Below are 27,261 nucleotides of genomic sequence, written 5' to 3' on the forward strand. Positions count from 1 at the left end.
ATGTAGGTTCCTAACTGAGTTACAGGACCTCCATCTAAACCTGGAGGTGCACAGTCCCACCAGGGGAAATGCCTTGTTGGACCTGGCCCTGGCCACAGGCGATGACCTGGTGAGAGGACTCCAGGTGCTCAACCACCTGGGTGATAGTAATCATTGCCACAACTCCCTTGTATTCTGACCCAGGGCACTTCAGTCTGCCCCTCCCCTGACCCAGTGCTGTTTTCTGAGGATGTGTATTGCTCTTTGATGTAGAGCACCACACCCCCATCTTTCCGGCCCATTCTATTCCACCTGTACAGCCTATAGCCCTTGATGTTTACTGCCCAGTCGTGCATTGGATCTCACCAAGTTTCAGTGAGTCCCACTATGTCTGTGTTTGTGTTAGCTAGCAGGATGGCAAGTTCCTCCTGCTTGTTCCCCATACTATGAGCATTAGTGTAGAGGCATTTGAGGCCTCCTGAGGGTATATGCACCACCCCTCTAATCCCAGGACTATCTGGACCCCAGTCTCTTACCTGGGTACTGCTTGTGTTTGTTGCCAGCCTTGGCTGGGCTGTTCTTGTGGGTGTCACTTGGTTGGGTATTCTGTGGCTCCTTCCATCCTTATCCTCCCCTCCCTCAATGAGCCTAGTTTAAAGCCCACCAGAGGAGCCAACCTGAAAGAGAACACATGCTTACCTTTGTGGGAGAGGTGAAGCCCATCCCACCCGAGCATGTCTCTTGTTCTGAAGTATGGGTCATGGTCAAAAAAGCCAAAGCCTGCCTCAAGACACCATTTCTGAAGTCACAAGTTGACTTCCCTGATGCATGTCTCATGGCGTCATCCATGTCCACTCACTGGAAGAAAACCACCTGTACCCCTGTCTCCTTCAGCTTGCCCCCCAGAGCTTGGTAGTCCTTCAGGTGATCTGGTCTATTAGAGAAAAGCACCAAAATGCCCTGCTGAAGTGCCTAATCTATAGACTGATCTGTTCACCCAGACCCACACCTGCCCCCTCCCAGTGTCCACAACCATACCCTCTCCACCACCATCTCCCCCCATTCCTGTATAGCGTGGAACCTTTCCAGTCCCCTGCCTGCTGAGGAACACACCATCCAGGTGTGCTGGGGCAGCAAGAGTATTAGTCCAGATGTCCCAGCACAAATGACCATCACTTCTCCACAAGGACAGTTGGCTGTCAACTTCACCCATCCAAAATCTGAACCCATAGACTTTACCCTCAATGCCACCAGCTGCCCTGAGGAATGTCCCCTATCCAGCTGTGGCACCCTAGTGTATGACTTCTCATTATCCAGCTCTGGACTGTGGGAAGCTTCTACTTCCAAGGACTCCTCAACCTTAGCCACAGAAATCATAATCCATGACAATGCAGAAAGACATGAGATCAGACCTTTCATAGTAAAGCAGGATATCAGTAAACCTTTATTGACTAATATGACACAATCCCTGTGGAATGTGACTATCAATCTGCTAAGTGCTGGATGGCAGGCATGGACTCAGCAGGTCATGTATGAGCCCTCCAATAGCTCTGAATCCAGTGGCCCATGATGCCAATAATCACCAGACACAGTGCTGGAAGCAATTGGGAGTGGCACTGGTGTCCTTAATACCATGAACACAGGTGCTCCAGAACAGATTGGCAACTCTGGGAAATCTGCTTCACCACTTGGATGGACTTATGAGGGACAATTTTGAAACCTATATTCAGTTAAGTGTCTCTATTGCCTCCCTTATGCAGTCGATGACTCAAGTAGCTTCCCAAGATTCCCACACCCTAACTGAAGCAATCATAGCCCTAGGGCAAAACACCTCTCTTGCCCTCATGTGTACCCAGGCCCAGGTATGGTACCTAGATGTAATTAATGGTATCTTACTCCAAGGCCTGAAAGGACACATCCCCCTAGAACTACAAAATCTGTTAAGAAAGGAAACCAGGCAGTCTCCACAGTTAACCCCTTATAACCGGCTAATACAATTCAAGTTTGATCCAAATTTGTGGTCCATCAATCTTATAATCATGGGGGTGGTTAATGGTAAAATAAATCAAGTATTCCCAGTAATAACAGTGGGGAGCCAGATCAATGACACTTTCATGATCCCACAAACAGGCAAACATTGGGCTCTAAAACAACCTAATGGCCAATTTAAAGCCATCACAGTAAGTAACTGTGAGGATGTTGGCTCCAATTTCCTTTGTGAAGAACTTATGTTTCAGTCACAAACCCTTTCTTTTGACCCTGATTTTTCAATTTGTCCCTATGTAATGTTCAAAGACCCCAGTGCTCAATCCCTACTTGTCAGCATTGGTTTTGGATGTGTTTGTCTCCATACCCTTTGTCAATCCATTACAGTGAATGAATTTATAATATTAGTGGCCTGCAACACAACATCTGTCTATGTAATATCAGATCCATCACTGGGTGTAACATTCAGTACAGAAAGAGAACCACGCTACATCAATCAATCACCCCACAGTACAGCTTTTTCGAATCTAAACTTACCCCAGTCCACGTAGGTATATCCCACCAAGCCCTCAGACATGCTACCACAGACCCAGAACTTCAACAAGCCCTGCAAGCATTACAGTCCCAAGCCAAAAAAACCTATACTATCATCCTAATAACCACCAAGTCACCCAGGTACTCACCAAAATCAAAGAAGTCACCCAGTACAGCCCCTGGGAAACCCTCCTGGGCTGGTCCCCAACTGCCACTGGTATTCTGAACTTCATGATGCACCCCACTCTTCACCCTAATGATATTTTAAACATTCCTAACTATATTCCTGTACTGTAAACCCATTACCACCCTATGTACTGTACATGCTAAAATAGATTAAGCTAAAGCATTAGGCCAAATATTATAGTGACATCACGGCTGATGTCAAGGGGGGCAATAATATAGCAAGAAACCTTTTTGCCTGCCCCCCCCTCAAATGTGAAGCTCCTCCATATGGCAAAAGCCCCTTTTGCAGTATTTGACCCCTTTTGGGGATGCTTTCTGTTTTCTACTTTTTCTTCCTTCCTCTTTCTTTTTCTTTTATTATATTATTTTTATATAGGGTGTACTTGTAGTGAAAATAGAGCTTGAAGATGCTTTTACAAATGTACTTTAAGTTTTAAAGTAAGTTGTACCATGTAACAATGTTAGCAAGGGCAGGACTCTCTGTATGGAGCGGATCCCTGAATAAATCATGGTTAATTGTGTAACAGAGTAGCTAGACTGGATAAACAAGTTAATGAGTGGCAATTAACACCTACAAAACTACAGACCAAGAAGAGGAAAGAATCAATAGAGAGCCAGGAACTCCCTGAAACTTCACTGTTAATGGTGCAGAAACCCCAGTTTGAACTAACCAATGCTGGAAACAGACCCTTGGGGCTGGAATACCCCCTGATCAACCACTTCCACAGCTCTATTCATCATGGCAGTGAATCAATCAAAATTCATCAACAGACTCCTGAGACTGCACATACCTGGGGACATGACCCCTAGGGCTGACAGCTGCCATCCAGCAGCTACCAAGAGGGATATCCCTAGAGGTCAATGACCCCTGGACTGGGTAATCCCAAGAATTGGGGAGTCACCAGTCTGCCAGAGAGGGATAAAAGGCAGTGAAGAATGACCACCAATGGCGCCCTCTTTGTCATAACCAGCACCCTGCCTGTCCAGCCAGAAGGACCAGCCGGCAACCCCCTTCTGAAGCAAAATCACACTGAAAGAAGTCTTGATTGGCCATTGACAGCAGACTCTAGCACTTGGGGATAGGTATATCTTGACACAGGTGTTTAGTGTTCATAGCTAGCTACTGTGAGTGTGTGTGTGTTTGAGGGGATCAGCACCAAGGTTTATGGTCTGACTTTTGCATCCATCCAATAAACTAGAATTTTATGATGATCCTGTGAATTGGTGCTTTGTACTCAACACTATGAGCCTCATTTGTGTTGTGGTAGTGCCTGGAATTCCAGCTGGCAACTGGAGTCCATTCGTCCCAGGCATTGTACACATCTATATGAAAAAGAAGGCCCTTTTCCCCAACATTTTACTATTTGCACATATGAGGAGAGTCAACCAGTAGGATACCAGCAAGAGGCAGGAGGAGCCCAAGGAAATAATCACATAATTATAATTTGCATAATAAGAAGCAGTCACAGAGTAGTCAAACAGACTAATCAAACAGTGCAGCCCTTCCACAGTTTTCCATTATCTGTTATATTATCATTGTACAAAAAGATTGAAGGACAAAAATGTTTCTCCCTACCTGCCTGCCTATATAGTTATATTGAAAAAAAATGAACATCTTTCAACTTGAATGTGTACAAATTAAGATTAAGACTTCGCTGTAGTATTTCTGTAGCTAAATAACAATTTGAATTTTAAAAGCAAATAACATGAGCTGCTGTACTAGAGAAAAAGTTGGGTGTGAGTGAATGGAATTCCAGGCAACAGACTTGCTAAAAATGAGCGCATGGTCATTGAGTAAGAAGTAGATAGCTCAGGAAATTGGTAATTCTCTTTATATAGAATATTGCCAATTTGAATAAAACCTACATTGGTAGCAGCTGAAAGCCTGATTCAAGGTGTGAAATGCACAAAAAGTTAGGCTGCTTACAGGCATGGGGGTGGGAGGGAGCCTGGCACCACCCACACCAAGCACAGCACATGCCCAGAAGAAGAATTGCATCAGTTTGACCCAGCTCATCCAGTGTACGTACAGCTCACGCACTTCACTGGGGCTTTTTGGCACTTTTATCTAACAGCTGATTCAATCAGCTATTAAATAAAAGTGGCAAAAAGCCCTGCTTAGGCTTTTTGGCACTGATGTGATGCCTCTTCCAGTAAAGCACTGTTTTTTCTTTTTGGTTTTTTTGTTTGTGTTTCTCAGGCAGGGGGAGAGACACAACTGTCAGCACCGTTTATAGTTTATGGCATTTTTATTCACATCATACTATTGGCTGATTTCTGTGGACAATGATAGCATCATTTTGGCAGGAGTTACGTTGGAAAAGAAATCCTATATCATGATTTCCAAGCAATAATTTGCCTTTAATGCTGAGTAGTCTTTACTTCTTTGTGTGACTGTGATGATACACTTAAAAAATCTTTTAAACTTTCTAATAAAACAAGAGGCCCCATAAAAATCTACCATTAAAAAATTAAAATCACTTTCTTCTAAACACTATGTCAATATCAAAGGCATTTTTTGCATATTTAATACCATATATGCTTAGTTGTTGTTACTGACCAAGGACCAAGATATATGAGGATCCTCCCGCAGAAGGCAAACAGGCCAACATGGAAGGGAATTTTTTCTTTCCCTCCTCAAACATTCCAATAGATGTCTAGCAGAAGAGAACAAATGTGCTGAAGGTAGGCAACATCTTCAATGAGTTGGGGCAGAAACCAAAGAAGTGAATAGGATCTCCGACGAATTCCTCTGTCTACCAAGTTAACTCTCTAACATTTATTTTGATTTAAGGCTATAACATCTGTAGTATCCTAATTAGGTGCACATCCCATTCTGCATTGTATATTAACAAATAAGCCAGCGATTCAGCAAGGCAATCTGTTGCTCTCAGCTGTCTGCTCTGAGCTTATGGGCACAGACAGAAGTGACAATTGTCACTGGATCTGGCCACAAAAAGCAGTTTATAGCCATAACCAAACACAAGTGCATGGCTGCAGACAGCTTCAAAAATAGCAGATCAGGTGAAAATCTAACCCCTCATTGCATGAGGGGTCAGATGCAGAGGTTTCAAAACAGAGCATCTTCTGTAACCTCTGTCTGCACTTCATATACCCAGTGGATGGGGCCTCTCCCTGAGGAATGACAGCCTGATTACCTCCAGCTAGAGCCTGGGACCTGACCTGGCCCAGATGAATGTTGGATTATTACAAAAATATGGGCTTGATCCAGATTGGCCACCCTAACAGGACCCTAAACAGAACATAATTAGATGGGTGCCTATCTTTCAGCTAACCTTTACTGTAATCTAATTTGAAGTTGGGGAGGAACTGAAGTCCATAGAATAGTTGTTCTCAACCTTTTTAGACTCAAGGTACTTCTTGCTAGACTCAAGATACCTACTGGAAAATGCCAACACTTTGTTTTTACTCTTTTTGACTACAGAAAAACAATATAGCAATTTTTCTGTTGCAAAGAACCCAGACCACAACAGGGTGTTTTGGAAATTATAGATTTCTATTTGAAATCTCTAGATTTATCTTGTTTGCAAGCCTAGCAGTGGTAACATTGTGTGATACTCCATGGCATCATTAAAAGGATCTCACTCAAGGCACCCTGCTTAAGCCCTTGAAAGACTCAATTTGTTAGGCATCATTGAACCATGCCTACCACATTGTCAACATGGATTTTAACTCAAAAGTGGTGGTGGCAATACCAATTTTTTGTTTAATATCCAAGTAAATAGAGCATTCACCCAGGAAGTGGGAGTCCTAGGTTCTAGTGTCAGCCTGAGGGGGCTGTGAGCCAGCGCTCTCCCTTCCCAGGAAAGAGCCCTAACCACTATGTTCTAGAGTAGAAGATAGCTGCACTCAGATTATTCCTACTCCATAAAGAAGTTGGGTCAATGGACAACCAATAATCCAAGAATGATGGGGCTGGGAAGAAAAAAATCACGAAAGAAATTAACTCTGTATCTTGGCAGTTAAGGTATTCAGCACAATGAAGAGAAACATAAGTTCTGGTCCATGCTGTCATAGTTATTGATTTTTTTTTTTTATAGCCAATGACTGTTTAATATTCATTTCCTAAATTGTCTTGAGAACTATTCTCTCTCAGGGAAGTGCTCTCATCACTCGGTTACAGAGTCACATTCTCCCCTTTCTTCTGGCCTTTAACTCTTGCACTTTTGGCTGTCAAGTGGCCCAGCTTCAACAGAAAGAATGGAAGGTGACTGCATCCAGACTATTCTATAATGTGATGGCTTGACTTTCCTGGGAAGTGGGAGATATGGATATGAATCCAGGTCTCAGGTCAGATCTCCTTCCTCTGGGATGAATGTTGTAGTAAATGGACTATTGTGCAAAACATCAGAACTACGAGCAGTGAGGTGCTCCCCCACAGCAGCAGGCCTACACATTCTGGATCACAAGTAAATGAAGGTCTGTTGTGCAGCCTGGCATCCAACCTCCTGAAAGAGCAGAAGGCAGGAAGGGTGACAACTCTAACTGGTTCAGAGAGGCGTGAGCTTTTGTGTGTATAACCCAGTTCATCAGACATGATTCATAGCATCTGCCTATGAAAGCTCATGCCTCGCTGAACCAGTAAGGTGTCACCCTGCTGTGAACAAGTTGTCTCGTTACGTTGTTCTGCCCAGTCAGAAGGCCTCCTCGGTGATACAAGATGCTCACTGTACAGACTACACACACCGAACTCTCCTGCCACATCTTTGATGATTCCCTGGTTCAGTTGGACTGTCTGGTGCATGCACGTCTGAAAATGAGACCTTGTGTCCGCTGGGCCCGGCGCAGTTGAGGGCTCCTCCACCCCTACACCCTCGCCCATGCCTCCGCGTAGGAACCGTTCCACCGCTCGGCCTTCCAATCAGAGTCTCACTGGAATAGTGAAGGGAAAACGCAAATGCAGCTCCTGCCTGGAGTTGCCATATCTGGAGTCCAAGCTCCTACCCAGAGCGGGGTTCCACTCTCCCCTCTGAAGCTTTATCCGAATGGGTGTCTCCAGCCCCTCCCTCTGGGCACGCCTGGTGCCCTACTGCAGTGGGCTCACTGCTAATAGTCCATCCGCCCCTTGTCCTCAGAGCTCTCCTCCGCCTTGCTCCCGCCGGAGCCAGACGCTCCTGGACGTTGCGGTCCGCTCCTGCAAGTTCTGGGTGACCGCCTCTGATTCCCACTCCTCACCGGAGCCTTACCCCTGCTCCAGAATGTGCGGGTGCTGCCTTGGGCGGTGTGCATCCGCCCCTCCACGTGCTCACCAGTGTCCGTCCGTTGAATCGGCACTTCCAGTTCTGTCCCAGCCTCTCGCTCCGGCAATGCTTTTGAGCCGGGCTCTCTCGCCGCGCACCTGCAATGGGTAAGTGTTGGCCCCGCCTTCTGAGGCAGAGACGGGCGTGCTTCTGTGGAGAGCCTGGCCCAGCAAGCCCCAGAGCCCGCTGGCTCACCTGCCCCCGCACACCTGCCCTGCCTTTTATCTGATATCCAAGTTAGGGTGAGAGTTCGGACACAGGCCAGTACTTAACATTTCTTAGTGGTTCCTTCTACAAATTTCCCAACTTTCTGGATCATTTTTCAGATGCCTAAGTCTCCCAATGTATAGGGATTCTAAGTTACTACACCTGCTCAAATTGGATCATCTTCCTAAAGCAAGGGGTCTAGGATTTCCAGCAACCAAGCCTGGGTGATTATGTTGCCAAACTGGATCTATTTCATACTCCCAATCTGAAAGTGTTTATAGTCTGAGGTAAAAACCAACATAGTAAGTGGAAACAATGGATGCAATAAAAACAAGTGATAATGCATGTTTATATTGCTTAGAAAAATACATGTTTCCTGTTTTGTTTTTAAGTTAAGAAATGCACATTAGCTTTCTACTTTACTACCCCCAAATTAATAGGTTGGCTGTTGCTTGGAGGCATCATGAATAGAGCTGGTCAGAAAATGTTTGTTTTCTATGGAACATTGAAAGTGAATACTCAAATGCCTCAAAAATTGGTGATGCTGCTACTAGAGTTGTTATCTGAGTGCTTAAGGCCCCATCTACATGTTACATATGTTATGCAATTACCTAGTAATTCATTGTGCAATTAATTTACAGTGGCTACATGTGGCTATAGAGCCTTAGAAAGGTCCGACCAGCTAGAAAGTTACTGCTGGAAAATGTGTAATAACTTTATAGCTGGTTTCTATCCAACTTTAATTCATATGTATAGCCTGTGCCCCCATAGCTGGGAGACTACAGCTGCTGCAATCTCCCAACCATGGGGGTGCACCATTTACCTTATGGCTTGCACAGCTGAAAGTCCTGCAGCTGATAGAACTCTCAGCCCATGCTTTGGCACCTCACATTCTAACATATATAATACTACTTTGCTTTGGCATCTTCAAAATATTGGATATACCAAGAATCTTACACTTTTAACACATCTTTGTTCAGCACTTCTGATCTGGTATAAACTACAGGAAAGGTTTGCATGATAACACATGAGGTTATAAAAGTATACCACTATCAAGACTACTTTCTTTGGGCCCTCCACTGCAGATAGGATGTAGGCAACTTGGAGAGAGTCCAGCGGAGGGCAATGAAAATGGTTGGCAAGCTGGGGCACATGACTTACAAGGAGAGGCTGAGGAAACTGGGCTTATATAGTATAAAGAAAAGAAGACTGGGGATTGGAAGGGACACAAGGCTGGTTACAAAGAGGATGGAGCTAAACTGTTTTCAGTGGTGGCGGATGGCAGAACAAGAAGCAATAGTTTCAAGTTGCATCAAAGAAAATTTAAGTTTGGTATAAGGAAAAACTTTCTCATGAGGAGTGTAGTAAAGCACTGGGTAAAGTTACCTGGAATCTCCATCCATTTTGAAGACCCAGCTAGACAAAGCCTTGGCTGGGATGATATAATTGTGGATGGCCTTGCTTGGAGCAGGGGGTTGGACTAGATGATTTCCTGAGGTCTCTTCCAATCGTAATGTTATATGATTCTGGTCTATGATTATATGATTAAAAAGACACCACTATCAAGATAAGTCTTTGAGCTGAAGACAGTCCATCTCCAAATATAATTTATTTATGTACTAGAAACAGGAAAACATGTACCACCCATTAAATAATGAGATGTACGAATTATCCAGTGACCAGATGGGAAAGTACAAACTAGAATTCACAGAAAACTATTCAGCACAGATCAACACCTCCAATATGATTCCCACACAGAATCACAGAAATGCAGGGTTGGAATGGACATCAACAAATCAATTAGTCCAGCCCCTGTGCTGTGGCACTATTAGCAATGAAATTTGTGGGCAGGGCAATAAAACCTCCACAAGAAGTTTGTCCCGAAAAAAAGGTTTCAATAATTACAAACTCCTTGATGCCAAAAGAAGACCCAGAAGAAGCCTTACTGAAAACCAAACCACAGCATATATCATAGACGTGAATTTTTTATGAAGCTACTAGAAAAGCATGGAACATGAACATTCCATAGCTCATAGGAGAATTCACATCTCATTGCAAGAAACCCAAAAGATACATTTCAATAACAAGCATGGACAATTCTGACCCTGAGGGAAACTACAAAGAAACTTATGTTGTAGGGCTGCTCAGATATAATGGTGGTGGACAAAGTCTGAGGAAGAGTCAAATAGAATAAAATATGCAGAAAAGTTACCTGTAATAAATGTGACGAATAAAGATTGATTACATTTTTTTCTATTTTTTTAAAAGCAAAATATCTTGACATTTTTTCTCTTTTAATTGCCTTTAACTTTTATACCCCAAAAAAATCATAGATCCTCATGGTCTATCACTCATTGGGCATGTCTACACACACATTTAATGCGAAGCAATAAACTCCAGAGCATATTGCACCACAATTCATTGCTCCCAGGTGCACTGTTTGAATGTGTACCCAGGATTGCAGCACATTGAGCCAGGTTGGAGCAGCCCTGGCTGGCAGGAGGCCTGGGAGGTCAGCCTGCTGGTGGGCAGCTACTCCTGCCCAGCTCAGCAGACTGCAGAGAGGTTGGCTGGGATGTGAAAGTACTCCAGAACAGGGTTAGCTGGCAGGCAGCCCCACCAACACTGAAGCACCCTTGTGTCTCAGCTGTCCATGTCAGTGTCTGTACATGCACTGCTGCAGAGTTAATTAGTTTACTTCTGCCTAATAGCAGTACATGTGTAGACACAAGACATTTTCTGTGGAGCTAATTAATCTACTCCACATTGAACATCTCATGTAGACATGCCTGGTTTGAACATGAGCCTAGGAACAGTATGTTACAGAAACACTAATGCACCTATCTCTGTATTCACAGACTTTTTCCTGATTTGCTCCACTCCACGTTGTACAGCTGAGCACATGAGCTGCCATCTGAGACTATGATTTATGTGTAAGGATAAACATGAGTGAATAAGATTATTTTCCTTTGTAGCTTTGAATTACTACTATACTCAATTATATAGGCCTGAACTCATCTGCTAGGAAGCACAGCAGAATATAACAAAAGTCTTCTTATTCTTTCCAGAATATCTTTTGAGTCTCTATGTGATTGTCTGCATTTTATTTGGAGAAGTGGATAAGGAATCTTAAAAAATGAAACTAACAAATGCCTGTATCCTCTAAGAGAGTATTTTCATTTAAATGGTAAATGATGGTGGGATCCAAAGAAAATATATTTGTATTCTGTCTTTTGTATTCACTTGCTTTCTCAGTAATATGAACTTCTGAGTATGGAAATAGTGTGATTCCTATAAGAAGTGTCCTTGCAGCTTTACTCCTGTGCAGAAAAGAAAGGGCATGAAAAGGATTCTGGGAACTGTATATATATATGTTAATCTTTGAACTTTGACTATAGTCAATGGTATGCTTTTGTTTGCAGAAAGGATGATTTTAATAAGAATTCCTGCTATCCTATTAGATAGCTCTAAATATGAATTTAAGTTCTTGAGAGGTTATAAGTAAATTTTCCTATGAATCTGCATGGGAAAACAGCAGCCTGTGATATAGCCAGGTCCCAGCCCAGCCATACATTTGTACCAGTTATGAGCTCAGAGTGACTGGAGAGTAGAACAGCAATGTGGTCTCTTTTTGGTGGTCTTTTCTACCATAGAAATGGGCTGCTGCAGTTATCCCAGCTGGAATCTTGATGATAGCTTCACTTTGATGTCCACATGCACCAGGTTATATAGCTAAGTAATCTGGGGGTGGCAAACTAATTATAACTAGATCTTTGCCTGGGAGATTTTGGAAGAAAAAAGAAGGCTATTCTCAATGTTCTACCTTTAAATATATGCATATCTCCCACTGGTAGCAGTGGATGGCCATGTGTTTGCCTCAAGACAAAATTTGGCCAATATTTCAGAATTTGATTTTCTGTAGACATCAGAACACACACACACCCTCTTTTTCTTATGTCTTATCATTTATATTCCTATGCCTTTTCTTGTATGTTTTATAACTTATATTCCAATGTTCCTTTGGAACATTATTTGACTTTTAAAGTTGTTTATTAAAATAAAATTGTTGGCTGTTGTGTTTATTAGTTGGACATATAAAATATAATGTGGAATGTTATATATATATATACACATACACATCTCATGAAGAAGACATTTAATCACATTTTCTACAAGAATTCCTGAGCTACTGTTAGGAGATTTATTTAAATTAACCTGGCTACAGAAGAATTAACTCCAGGAAGTAATAAGGTTGGCAATGTCATTTTCTTAGCTAATATACAGGAATCTTTCATACTTAGACTCTGATTAAATGTTAATTGGTCATTTAAATTTCAGTATATTATTAATATATGGGCCCTTAAGTTGTAAAGTTCTAAATGACACCTCCTCCTTTCTTCCTCACATGTTTGCTTTACAGTTAGTCAGTGTTAAAACTCAGCTGTTTCTACAATTAATTCTTGGGGTCAGAGCTGTGTAGCTGAATTTAAACCAAGAATGCAAAAGAACCTTTGCAGTTCTGTCTTATAACTTGAAGCAGAATGTGAAGTCTCTGAAGTAGATGTGCATCCCTCAAATTCTGCAGGGTTAAGCTTTACTGAGGTTCTTTTTCTATTATGAAAGAGTAGGTTGGAGGGATAGATCATAGAAATCATAGAAAATTAGTGTTGGAAGGGTCCTCAGGAGGTCATCTAATTCAACCCCCTGCTCAAAGCAGGACCAGCCCCAGCTACATCATCCCAGCCAAAGCTTTGTATAGCCAGGTCTTGAAAACCTCCAAGGATGGAGATTCCACCACCGCTCTGGGTAACCTGTTCCAGTGTTTTGCTACCCTCCTAGTGAGAAAACTCTTCCTAATATCTAACCTAAACTTCCCTTCATGCAACTCAAGAGCACTGCTCCTTGTTCTGTCATCTACCACTGAGAACAGCCCAGCTCCATCTTCTTTTGAACCCCACTTCAGGTACTTTAAGGCAGCTATTAAATCCTGCCTTAGTCTTCTCTTCTCTAGACTAAATAAGCCCAGTTCCCTGAGCCTGTCCTCAGAAGTCATGTGCCCCAGCCCTTCACCATTTTTGTTGCCCTCCACTGGACTCTCTCCAATTTGTCCATATCCTTTCTCTAGTGGGGGGCCGAAAACCGAACACAGTACTCCAGTGGTCTCACCAGTGCTGAATAGAAGGGAATAATCAATTCCCTTGACCTACTGGCAACATACCTACCCATGCAGCCCAGTATGCCATTAAGCTTCTTGGCAAGAAGGACACACTGCAGGCTCATATACAGCTTATTGTCCACTGTAACCCCCAAGCCCTTTTCTACAGAGCTGCTGCCCAGCCAGTGAGCCTCCAGCCTGTACTGGTGCATGGGATTGTTCTACCATACATGCAGGACTTTGCACTTGTCCTTGTTGAACCTCATGAGATTCCTTTTGGCCAAATCCTCTAATTTGTCTATGTCACTCTGAATCCTAACCCTACCCTCCAGTGTATCTGCTACTCCCCCCAGTTTGGTGTCATCTGCAAACTTGCTGAGGGTGTACTCTATGCCATCTTCAAGGTCATTGATCAAGACATTGAACAAAACTGGCCCCAGGACTGACCCCTGGAACTAGATACCAGCTGCCAACTAGACCTTGAGCCATTGATTACTACTTTCTGAGCCCAATGCTGTAGCCAGTTTTCTATCCACCTTACAGTCCATTCATCCAGCCCATACTTCCTTAGCTTGCCTGTGATAATGTTGTGGGAGACTGTATCAAAAGCCTTACTAAAATCAAGGTACACCACATCCACTGGTCTCCCCACATCCACAGAGCAAGTCACCTCATCAAAGAAGGCAATCAGGTTGGTCAGGCATGAATGACTTGTCCATGGTGAATCTATTCTGACTGTTCCTAATCACCATCTTCTCCTCTAAGTGATTAGAAATGGATTCCTTGAGGTTCTACTCCATGACTTTTCCAGGGACTGAGGTGATACTGACCAGTCTGTAGTTCCCTGGATCTTCCTATTTCCCTTTCTTAAATATGGGCACTATGTTTGCCCTTTTACAATCATCCGGACCTCTCCTGATTGACATGAGTTTTCAGTGATGATGGTCAGTGGCTCTGCAATCACATCAGCCAACTCCCTCAGCACCCTTGGTTGCATCCCATCCTGCCCCATGGACTTGTACACATCCGATTTCTAAATTGTCCCTAACCTGCTCTTTCATCACTGAGAGTTGCTCACCTCCCCAGACTGTGCTGCTAGGTGTAGTAGTCTGGGAGCTGACCTCAACAGTAAAGACTAAGGCAAAAATGGTATTGAGCACTTCAGCCTTTTCTGCATCCCCTGTCGCAAGGTTGCCTCCCCGATTCAGTAAGGGACCCCCACTTTCCCTGAAGTTGTCCCCAGCACTCTCCAAAAACTTCCTGGATTGCCTGTGCACTGCTGTATTGCCGTCCCAGCAGATGTCAAGGTGACTGGAGTCCCCCATGAGAACCAGAGCCTGTGATCAGGAAACTTCCGCTAGCTGTTTGAAGAAAGCCTCATCTACCACTCCCTAACCTGAGACTCTCAACAGGCCTACCTCCAGTTTCATACTGGAGCTCTGATCCAGCATATGACTCTTTTACATAAAGTGCAACTCCTTCTCCTCTTTTCCCCTGCCTGTCCTTCCTGAACAGTTTGTACCCATCCACGACAGTCATGCTCAAGTCATGCAAGCTGTCCCACCACTATCTGTTATTCCAATCACGTGACTGCAAGGACTTCCAGTTCTTCCTGCTTGTTTCCCAGGTTCCACGCATTTTTGTACAGGCACCTGAGGTAACTAGTTGATTGCCCTGATTTTGCAGGAAGTATGAAAGCACCTCCCAGTTGCCCCCTCCTGCTTGCTCTTCCTCCAAGTCTCCCACATCCCTGCTTACCTCTAGGCTTTTGTCTCCACCCCCCCACCAGCAAACCTAGTTTAAAGCCCTCCTCATTAGGTTAGTAAGCCTGTCTGCAAAGATGATCTTCCCTCTCCTCATCAGGTAGAACCCATATCTTCCCAGCAATTCTTCTTCTTGGAAGAACATCCAATGGTTGAAGAAGCCAAAGCCCTGCTGGCAACACTAGGTATTGATCTGCAGAGTGCATCTGTTCCTGCCTAGGCCCTTTCCCATGACTGGAAATATCAACAGAACACAACCTGAGTCCCAGACCCCCTTCCCCTTGCACCCAGAGCCCAGTAGTCACTTTTGATACTCTCAGTGATGACCCTGGCAGTATCATTGGTGCCCACATGAATGAGCATCATGGGGGTAGCAGTCAGAGAGCCAGATGAGCGTCAATAGTCCCTCTGTGACATCTCGGGTCCAGGCTCCAAGCAAGCAGCAGACCTCCTGAGACAACAGTTCAGGTAGGCAGGTGGCTCCCTCCATTCCCTAAGGGATGCAGTGGATTTCACCATACCTAGCCAAATACTGCTGCTGTTTAACTGTCTACAACAAAGACTGGAACTTCCTTGGGCCTTTTGAAATGTAAAGAATGTCTCTCTGTATAATTGTATTGTGTTTTATATCTTCAAACTGCTTTATAAATCTTCAGAGCCAGGTATGATCAATCTCAAGTAATTAAGTATCTTATTCCCGTACATAGCAGCACTGATGCTAATGAGTTTGCTTGTAAAGTAAGGTGCTATCCAGTGTAAGAGTCTTGAAATCTGGCACAAATGATCAAAGAGCACCAGGACTAGGTTATTTTGCTTTTGATCTGCCCTATTGATTCCAGGACTCCTTGATTTACTTGTAGTTAGGCACAGTTTTGTAGTTCTTGGTGTGGCTAAGGTGATATTGGGGCACAAGTTAATGACAAATTTCCTTTCAAGTTCAAGTATTAGTTGTCATGATAACTAGTATAGTATAAGATTTCTTTTTTTAAAAAAGAGAAAGGAAGTAGTAATTTCTCCTTCCTTTGAGCACCGTATCTGAGAAGTTGTCATGTGAAAAATTTGGCAAGCAGATAATTTATAATACCTCTTTACAGCTGACATTTCCTTGAGTGTGAAATGAGGAGTGCAGAAAATACAGATGTCTTGGTAACACTCTAAGGTAGATACTAATCTCTGATACAGGAGCGTATATTATGAAATCATCTTCTGTGCAGGTGCACACCTAACTAAAAGCTGATTTTACAAGATAGATGGAGTACATTTTTCTTCAGATTAGAATTGAGCCCTTACTGTGAAACCATGTTGACAAAGCAAATTACCCTGAAAGACAGAGAAAAAATATTTAAGAACAAGTACAGAAGAGTGAATTTCCTAACCCTAATATTTCTCTTCTCTTGATCAAGTACTGATTAAAACCCACTGCAGTGCAAAAACCTGTCTTGAGGTCCCACAAAAAGCTTAACCTACTGCATAAGAACATGATTTTGATCTCATTTTTTCATCTGTTTTATATTAATGTCACTCCATTTACTTCAAGTTACTTTCACTTATCTGGGCATATCTGGGAGAAGCTAAGCCCCTTATTACAGAATAGAAGTGTTGCTATACAGGATTAATCTGACAAGAAAATAATTTTGTGAAGCAAATTCACATCTAAACATTTTCATGCATTTTAAATGCTGCCCCTTCCATGGTGCCCTATGGGCTAGCAAATATGGCAGACTAGCAAGTGTGGCATAAGACCAGCTTGGCTTAGCACAGAACTCTTCAGTGAGCTAAAATACAAAAAGGAATCTTACAGAAAATGGAAATTTGGACAAACAACTAGGGAGAACTAAAAGAGTATTGCTTGGGCATGAAGGAATTAAATTAGGAAGGCCAAAGTGCACTTGTAGTTGCAGCTAACAAGGGACATAAAAGGTAACAAGAAAGGCTTCTACAAGTACGTCAGCAACAAGAGGAAGATCGGGGGAAGTGTGGGTTCCTTACTGAATGAGGGAGGCAACCTAGTGACAGATGACATGGAAAAGGCTGAAGTAACCAATGGCTTTTCACCTCAGTCTTCACAGACAAGATCAGCACCCAACTACTGCATCTGGCAGCACAGTTTGGGGAGAAGGTGATGGCAAAAGAACAGGTGAAGGACTTGTTAGAAAATCTGGTGGGGTATATTCTATGGGGCCAGATACAATATGCCTGAGGGTGCTGATGGAGTTGGCCAATACGATTGCTGAGCCACCAGCCATTATCTTTAAAAAGTCATAGTGACTGGGAGAGGGCAAATATGAGCAGTATATTTGCCCAGATGATTGGCAAAGGGCAAATATAGTGCCCATCTTTAAGAAAGGGAAGACGGAGGATGGAGGTGAGACATGTTAGCCTCACCTCAGTCCCTGGAAAAATTGTAGAGGAGGTCCTCAAGGAATCCATTTCTAAGCACTTAGAGGAAAAGAAAGTGATTAGGAACAGTCAGCATGGATTCACCAAAGGCAAGTTATTGCTTGATATCAGGAGGCACTGTCAAGGCAGCTAAGAGCTGGAACCAACTTCCAAGGGAAGTGGTGCTCACCCCGACTCTGGGGGTCTTCAAAAGGAGGCTAGACAGCCACCTACCTGGGGTCATTTGACCCCAGCATCCTTTCCTGCCCATGGCAGGGGGTTGGAGTAGATGTTCTGCTTAGGTCCCTTCCGACCCTACCAGCTACGAAACTATGAAGTCATGCCTGACCAACCTGATTGCCTTATGTGATAAGATGACTAGCTCTGTGGACAGAGAGAGAACAGTAGACATGATATACTTTGACTTTAGCAAGGCTTTAGATACAATGTCCCACAACATTCTCGCCAGCAAACTAAGGAAGTATGGGGTTGTATGAATGGACTGTAAGGTAGGGCCCTACTGAATTCACAGCAGAAGTGGGCTGTGTTGCAACTCCATTAATTTTTCAGATTTCCCCACATGCCCCCCTCCAATTAGTCAAGGGGGCCCCACTTGCAGCTCATTCCTGATCAGCAGGGAAGCTAAAACCATGGTTTTAAACATGGTGCCATTTTTGCCTCCCCACCAGTGAACAGCAAGCAGTGGGGATGCTGGAGACCCTCAGCCAATCTGTAATCAGGAGGCAAAAGAGTTCCTATGTTTAAAACTGTGCTTTTCACTTCCCTGCCTATCAAGAGCAAGCCACAAGTGGGAACCCCCCCACCCAACCAATCAGCAGCAGAGGCATGCATGGGGAGCCTGCAAGATTAAAGGAGCCACAGCGCAGCCCACTTCCACTGTGAATTCAGTGGGGCCCTATAGATAGGAAACTGGCAGGATCATCAGGCTCAAAGGGTAGTAATCAATGGCTCGATGTATATTTGGTAGCCAATCTCAAGCAGAGTGCCCCAGGGCTGGCTTTGTTCAGTATCTTTATCAACAACCTGGAAAATAGGATAGAGTGCACCCTCAGCTAGTTGCAGATGACAGCTGGGCGTGTAACAGATACACTGGAGTGTAGTGTTAGGATTCAGAGAGACCTCGACAACTTGGAGGATTGAACCAAAAGAAATCTCATGATGTTCAGTAAGGAGAAGTGCAAATTCCTGCTCTTAGAATGGAATAGTCCTATGCACCAGTACAGGCTGGGAACCAACTAACTATGCAGCAGCTCTGCAGAAAAGTACTTAGGGATTGCAGTGGATAATAAGCTGAATATGAGCCAACAGTATGCGCTTGTTATGAAGACGGCTTACGACATGCTGGGCTACATTAGTAGAAGCTTTCCAGCAAATCGAGGGAAGTAATTATCCCCCTGTATCTGGCACTGGTGAGGCCACATCTGGAGTACTGTGTCCAGTTTTTGGCCCCCCACTACAGAAAGGAGATGGACATATTGGACAGAGTCCAGCAGAGGGCAATGAAAATGGTTAGGGGGCTGGGACACATGACTTATGAGGACAGGCTGAGGGAACTGGGATTATTTAGTCTGGAGAAAAGAAGACTGAGGAGAGATTTAATAGCAGCCTTCAACTACCTGAAGGGTGGCTCCAAAGAGGATGGAACTAGATTGCTTTCAGTAGTGACATATAACAGAGCAAGGAACAGTGGTTTCAAGTTGCATCAAGGGAAGTTCAGGTTAGATATTAGAAAAAACCTTCTCACTAGGAAGACAGTAATGCACTGGAAAAGGCTACGCAGAGATGTTATGGAATTTCCATCTTCAGAGGTTTTTAAGACCTGGGTAGACAAAGCCTTTCCTGGGATGATACAGCTGAGGATGGTTGTGCTTTGAGCAGGGGGTCGGACTAGATAATGTCCTAACTACCCTTTCAACCCTAATTTTCTATGATTGTTTAAATCTATTAAGTGGCTGTCATCTAAATATTTTTTATCACATTTTCCCATGTGTTTCCACTTGTAGGTGTGCAGAATTATTAATTACATACCAGGCTGATGTTAATCATACTGCTGAAAGAGGACAGACACCTGTCTGCTTGGCCTGTAGAAATGGAAATAATGCATGTATCAAACTCTTTCTGGAAGCTGGAGCAGATCGAAGTGTGAAAACCATTGTAAGTTTAAAAGACTGTGTTAAGCCACATATGACTATAGAACTGAATTAACTGCAAAATTAAGAATGTTTCACATGGAATTCTTAAGTCATCTTTAATTTAGATATTAGGAAGAACTTTCTCAGGAGGGTAGTAAAGCACTGGAATAGGTTATCCAGAGAGGTTGTGGAATCTCCATCCTTGGAGGTTTTTAAGACCTGGATAGACAAAGCCATCGGTGGGATGATCTAGTTGGGGATGGTCCTACTTGGAGCAGGGGGATGGACTAGATGACTTCCTGAGGACCCTTCCATCCCTCATTTTCTATGACTCTATACCCCATGGTACTTTATAAAGAATCCTATTTAGAATGGAAAGCCTTATGCTCCACTTGCTGTGAGTTTCAGATATTCACTAGACTCACCATTTGACTAGATCAAAGAATTATTTTCTGCAAAAGGTCATTTTTTTCCTGTTTACTTGTACTCATCTGTCAAAAGATATGTGTTTTCATTCGTCTTTTATTTTGCTGTAGATCAGTAATTTGCAGTTTCAATACCATCTCTTTAAACATGGTACATCCCAGAATTTGTTGATCTCATTCAGACTTGCCTACTGCATTTCCCAATGTGAGTGATGATTTAATAAGGGCATTAATTAAGTGGCCCCAAGCTACAACTGTAATTATAGTCAACCCTAGCTTGAAACATTCATCTCTGGGGGGAGGAAAAAAAACAAAAAATACAGGGTAAATTTGCTTCAAAGATGCATATTTGCAGGGCTATTTTATGTTCTCACACTTTTCACATTAATTACATGGTTTCTTATTAGAATAGTGAGTCCATAAAGGAAAATAATTAATTGTGTGATTCCCATTAACTCCCATCTCTCCATGCTATGCATCCAGCTATTGTTTATTTCCTCCTCTTAACTGCATGCAACCCAATAGCAATCACTCTTCTGATAATAAATGTTCTCTTTAATGTTCAAATGTTCTTGTTAAAATGTGAGAAATATGTTTAAATCTACAGCAACCAGCTCTTAGGTAGTGAAGTCCATTGTGAACACTTCTCTTATACCATACTCTTCAATGCAGTACACACATTCATTAGACCCCCTAGGCACTGCATGACATTGGGAGGACAGGGTGACTAAAATAATGAGTAGCCACTATGCAATAACATGGCATGTTACAGCAGGAAACCTTTGTTTGGTGGGCACAGTGCCACAGAAAGATTGATTAAAACCAGATGATAAAAAATGCATTGCAACTAGCACCCTGAAGAGCTTGTTTGAATAGTTATGGAAATGGTAAGATAATCTTCTTCAAAATATGTGTGTTTGCTGCAGACTTCCACAATATTTTCTGTGTATTTTCACAATTGCAAACTTTGGTACAAACTTTTGTAGTGGTTTGAGATGGAATATAGCTGACTGGAATGCTGCATAGCCCAATAATTATCTCAGTTATTTATAGCCCAATGATTATCTCCCTATATAACACAAGTTGAGAAGAGATGTCTTGTAGTCAAGAACTACTTAGCTGGACTAGAACGCAGGAGACTTGGGATCAATTCCTGGCTCTACTCTGACCTCTATAAATTGAGGTAAGCCTGTGGGTGACAGTTATAATGGATCCATTGCAATCAATCACTGATTTCAGTACAGCTTAATCTCTCTCTTCTGCATTTGTAAAATAAATATATTTCTTTTCTCCCATTCTGTCCTGTGTAGTTATTTAAATTATACATTCTTTAGGGCAGAGATTGTTGCCATTTGTCTTTACTGCAAAGTTAACTCAAGTAATAAAGAGAATTTTACTCCTACTTGGAATCCTGTAAACATGTAAAACACTTCACTTGAGAGCAATGTAGTTTTTAACTCAAGCTAGCTGACCCATCAGGGGGCAGAGCCTAACGTTCAAGTTAGAATAATATGTCAGCTATTAACATGACCACTCTGTAGTGCTGATGCAATCTAGCTGCACTCAAATGCCATCAGTCCTCCAATGCCTTTCTGCAATTCTGCTTCCCCCACCCCCACCCCAGTGCTCAGAAAGTACATACATCTTCCCCCGCAATTCACTGGGAAAAATTCATGGCTCAGCTTATGGACACACAAAGAACTCTGGGATTGGTACTAAACAAATACAGCACCAGTCTGCCTTTGACGGTAGGAGTATTATTATGCAGTGTTACTGTTCTCCCTTGAGCTTCATTAGCTCGAGAAAAAGAGCTCAAATGTAAATCTTCTTCTTGTGTCCTGCTACCACAATTATTGGGTTTTTTCCCAGTATCAGGCACATAATATGGCCCAGTCCATAGCCCTAGCTCAGCTCGCCCAGAAGCCAGCAGATCAATAGAAATCCCAGGGTATCTTTCCTTGCAGTCACGGGTACCTGGACCGTTAGAATAACCCCTCTTCTGCAAGTTAACTTTTGACTTGTTGGTTTTTGTTCAAAGGTGATTTCAATATGAGATGCAGATAACTCAGGTTAAGTCTGAACCCCCCCCCACCCCCCCTGGAAATACAGAACCTACCAAAATGGCCCCTTGATTTCATTTGAGACCTCTTCCTGTTACAGTGACAAAAAGAATATTATTTCAATTCCACAACATGTTGTGGACATGAGCTCAGGGATGTATTTGGTAGCTGTGTTCGTCTGAGACAAAAAGAAATGCAAAAATCTAGAACTCTTAGATCAGAGATGATACCTTTTATTAGACCAACTAAGAAATCACAAAAAAATAGTCTTTTTCTGCAGAATGTTTTTTTTTAATTTTTTAGTCAGTCTAATAAAAGGTATCATCTCTGAACCAAGAGTTCTAGATTTTTGCATGGAAATGAGCTGATATTTAGCAATCTTAATCCTACTATAGGAAGGCCCTTTTAAACAAGCTAAAATGAAGTGAGAGATCTCACCTGTGGAAGAACAATAATGATTAATGACACCTATAAAATCTAGGGGGGAAAACTGTAACAGTGAAGTATTGAGCAATATTAAGCAAATAATTTTAAATATTTAAATATAGAAGCACTTATTTTGTCCAATACTTTAATACAATATTTTAATTGTATTTGCAGCTTCTACTGCAGTGAAGCAATTTATTCCACTGGTGAGGGCTTGTCTTTCTTCATCCTAGCAATTCCATCTTCCAGTTCAATGTGTCTTGTGTTAAAGCACAGAAGTAAATAATTTTCCATTGTATGTAGGACTGTTTTCTCACTTCAGCAGAAAAGTGCTTAATTTCCATCTCACTAGTATTTAATTCACTTTGGGCCTATTTTACATTCAAGTTAGTTGAGTAATTCATGCTCATCTGTTTCTCTGCAAGTCAAAAGATCACTTTTATTTCTGTTCTGTGTTTTTCTTTCTGAGTACTGCTATAAATCTCAAAATATTTTTGGTTGACCACTTGTCCATTACCATTTGCTTCAGAGGGTATATGAAAAAAGAACATTAAAGAAAGTTTTCTTAATTCCCACATGAGATACTTCACAGTGGGTATGAAAATCTATGAAAATCATCTTTGGCCATGGAAGAAATGCAAGCAGCAATTTATCAGAAGTGCAGGGTTTCTTGCATGCCCTTATAGTCAAAGATGAATTCTAGTTTCTAAATTTGAACCGCTTAATATAGCCTCTTAAATCCAGAAGAATGTACAGTACCAATAGAGATCAGACAATCCATGCCCTAGTTCTACTCTTCAAAACTGTATTCAGGTCTTGACAGTTTCAAGAAAGCAGCACACATTAAAGATAGTAGAGTAAAGCAAATAGTACAAATACTGGAACTGTAGTTATTTAGGAAAAATTAAAAATTGTGAGACTTTTTTTTGAGGGTTCATTATGAAACCAAATAAACGTCACAGGAAAATATTAAATACATTTTATATTTGATTCCAACCACTGCAAGGTAACTTTTTTATCACATCATGTGGAGGTAGGTAAAAAGACTCATATTATTTGAGACAGCTTGGATTCTGTCTGCCTATTTGTAACACTCATACCATGGCCCCTAAGGCCCACCTGGCTAACTAGTAACCCGTTGTGGGGCTAATGAGTGAGTGGTACAACTAAATTCTTGGGATGACTAATGAAAAAAACAGGATAGGAGTGTTCTGTGGGTCAAAATGTGAAAATAAGTGCGCCTGAGGGGGACACCAAGCAGAGTCCCCTGGGCTGCACCCACTGGTCCTCAAAGGCATCCAAGAAGCTAGTTGGATGCTGCCCACTGGTGCTGTGCCTGGAAATGTGAACGGACAAGTGAGAAGAAAGCAGCTCTGCAGTCTCCAGGCACCTTCCTGACCAGAGCCTCCTTCCTGGTCAAGTACAGGGTCCACTTGGCCAGGGCCAGGAGGAGGTTGACCAGGAGGTCCCGGGACTTGGTGGGGCCGCAGATGGGGTGACCAAAAACAAAAAGGTGGGGGGCAAAATACAACCAGAACCTCAGGAGAAGGTTATGAAGGTGGAGGTAGAGAGACTGCAGCCTGGCACACTTGAGGGTTATGTGCACCAGGGTCTCCCTGTGCCTGCAGAAGGGGCAGGAGACCGGGGTGTCTGTGAAGCTTGCCATATGCACACCTGTGGCAGTGGCTCCATGGAGGAGCCGCCAGCTGAGGTCTCCAGTGGCTCATGGGATGAGGGTGCAGTACAGACTCAGCCGCTGGGGTTGAACTCTCTGTAGGCATGTGAGCACCAGCTGTTTTTTATTGTAAGGAGCCTGGCCACTAGCTACAGGTGCAACTCCACCTCATAACCTCATTGGTTGGCAGAACCAGCAGATTCAAATAAGAGGAAGGAGCCAACAGGCAACTATTGGCTGTTCAGTATTTCACAGGCCTGCTGCTGTGTCTGCTTCCTGGCTCTTTTTAAGCATTCTCTCTCAGCTTATTCTGACCTACATCTTCTGCCCTAGATCCTGCCTTAGCCTTATCTCCATCTGCTGCTCTTGTTCCTGTCCAGATGGCCCTGGTATTCTGGACTCCTTGGATCATGACCTCTAGCATTATCTTGATTATAGTTTTTGGCTCTTGGTCTTTGCTTTTGACACTCTGGTTCTTGACACCTGACTCTGGGCTGGATTGTGCCTTTGATTCTGCTTGCTCTAATCATTGCTTCACCAAATGCCTTATGTTCTTTTACACTCTTCTACTTCATAGTGTAGGGAAGATTGGAATAAGCTGTTAGGGCCTGTGTTTGCATAGGGATTTAGGTGGGATGATACTGAAACTTACCTTTTTTAGCATCTGGTACCTAAAAATCATGGCATTAACAAACCAGAGAAAGGCACTTAAGAATAGGGTTCACAATGTTGAGCCTGCTGAGGAGGGGTCTGCCTAAACCAGCCAATAGGAAATGCCAAAGAAAGGAATATGTCTTTTGTTGAGCTCTAACATGAAAGCTTGAGCTATATACATATCTCTAGTTAGTCAATACAGTGCAAATCTACCCTGACTTCAAACTAACCTGGCTAATCTAATCTCTCTCCCATACTTGCATACTTTTATGAGACTGGGACTTATATTCCCAAATGCTTCCTGAAGTTAGATACCTAAGTAACCCCTTTGCATAGGGATAATTGTCTCACTATTTTCTTTCAGGTCATACTCAGAGGAGGAGATGAAGGTTGTATCCATCTTTTCTATAATAGCCCAGAGGCTAGAGTACTTCTGCAGGAAATAGGAGATGTTCCTACTTCTAGGCATTCCTCAGCCTAAGAAGATTCAGTGCCCCATCTCCTCAGAAAGTCTCCTACCTGATAGATTAGGACAGGGAAACACTCCACCTCTTCTGTTGAAACTGGGATACCATGCAGCCAAGAAGGCAAGTTTCATGTGGGCAGAAAGAAGAAGCATGGCTATAGACCAGTAATGAGGGTATGCCCCACAGAGGCAGGAAGTCCCGAATTCTGGTTCATGTTCCCATCACTATATGAGTTCTAGCCAATGAATCTTTGATGCCTAATGCATAAAAACTCCCAGATATGTTAATGCGTTTGAGCTCTTCCACAACTACCTTACCCCTGGGCTGTAAAATTAGGATGCCTTTTGCTTGCTGTTTTGCCCCATGCCTCTTTCATTCTTGGCTGCAAATAACCTAACTCTAACAGCATAGCCTTATTACACTGAAGAGGGCCTAGAACATAGATCTCCCACTACATGTGAATTTCAAATGGCCTTAGGTGGAAGGTAAAGTGAAGGTAGTTAACTAAAATAATAGTTCTGGGCATGTCCAGTAATAGAACTTTTAGGTTAAGTCAAGTCAGTCCTGTTGGGACTCCTTTGATGCTGTAATAACCCTGCTCTACTCCAAGGTTAGTTGGTGGCATCCATCTCCTCTCCAAGTATGGATAGCCATTGCTCACAGGGAGCTTATCTGCCCTTTGACAAATCTTGTTTTTAGTCCTGCTGGGTGTCTACACACTGTCTTCATCCAGGCTAGCCCAGGTGGGGGCGCCAGTTTAGTCATCAACAACCCGACCAATGGAACAGGCTGTACTCGTTTACATGATACCAAATCGGAAACCAAAACAGGCCTGTCCTGACAGGGAATAGAAATTTAGGTACCTACATTTTTGGCAAAAATCCTTACGTAAGTATTTTACGTCTTCAGGCACCTAGATGGTTTGCTGGATTTTTTTAATGAATTGTTCACTTGGACTTAGTCACCTCAATTCCATCCATGTTGTACTTTAGTACATCTTTGGATCTAGCCCCAAGTGCAGGGGTCTGAACTTGCTCCCTCCTATCTCCATGGAAACAACAAAAACACCACAGTCTTGGAAGAGCAGTACCTCCTGGGCCTTTGCCTGGGAAAGAGTAATTTACCAGCATACCATGCTCAGAGTTATGACTAAAGTTGCACACTAGCCTTTGGTACTCTAGTTTCTCTGAAGTTGCACTTTCTTATTCCAAACTTATATGGAAATTGCTACAGTAGGTAAGTCCAAGGAATTTCACTGGCCCATGCTTAGCTTTGGCAGAAGTCACTATTTTGTCTTTTTCATAAATGCATGGAGCACAGAATTAAAGTATGATCTGTTGCTAGCTCCCACCTTTGCTTAAGAGTAAGCTAGCTCGAGGCTATCTTCCCTTAAACATTCCTCACTGTAGAGCTCCTAGAAGAGGTCCAAAAAGACATTCTCTGGCTGTGTTTATAGCACAGTGCAAGTCCCTTTTTTTTCAATAATCCTGGCTTTGCCCAATTTGTGACATCTTTAGGGTGAGTAAAAACAAAACCAGCCTGGGGAGAACATTTCAGATGATACAGTTAGCCTAGAGCATGCCAGGATAGGACTTGGGGAGTGTGTGGTCAGTATTTGTTTTGAAAAGATCCCTGTAACCTGAAATAAAAACACCCCTTTTAATTTTCCATGTACATGTAACTAGTTGCAAATTGATTTTTGGGTGGAGTACAGAGTCTTTTTTTTATATTCAGCTAACTGCTTTTCCATTTAAAATGTAGGGCTCAATTCACTGCAATACAGGGTAGTTCCTTTGTTCCCTGATTTACAGTGGTGTGAATGGAAAATCCAGCTGAGTGGGGCAGGAAATGATTTTCCTGTCCTGTGAAAACGCCTATATTTTTGAAGGTATTTTTCATCAGTAGTGTTGGACAATTTTCAGCATCTGAAGTGAAATAGAAAAAGCCCTCC

The 27,261-nt window shown here is 42.8% G+C and overlaps 1 protein-coding gene across 4 annotated transcripts in view; it reads left to right on the top strand.

Annotated features, from left to right (window-relative positions):
• CTTNBP2 (cortactin binding protein 2) overlaps positions 1-27,261 on the top strand; it is a 269,416-nt gene that overhangs the window by 56,663 nt on the left and 185,492 nt on the right. For all 4 annotated transcript variants that reach the window (XM_090042216.1, XM_090042217.1, XM_090042221.1 and 1 more), the window contains exon 2: positions 19,475-19,625. In XM_090042216.1, coding sequence (XP_089898342.1) covers positions 19,475-19,625 — 151 coding nt within the window. The remainder of the gene's footprint in view (positions 1-19,474; positions 19,626-27,261) is intronic.

The sequence above is a fragment of the Crocodylus siamensis genome, chromosome 4 (assembly GCF_052110815.1).
Source record: "Crocodylus siamensis isolate JL-2025a chromosome 4, ASM5211081v1, whole genome shotgun sequence".
Taxonomy (NCBI): domain Eukaryota; kingdom Metazoa; phylum Chordata; order Crocodylia; family Crocodylidae; genus Crocodylus; species Crocodylus siamensis.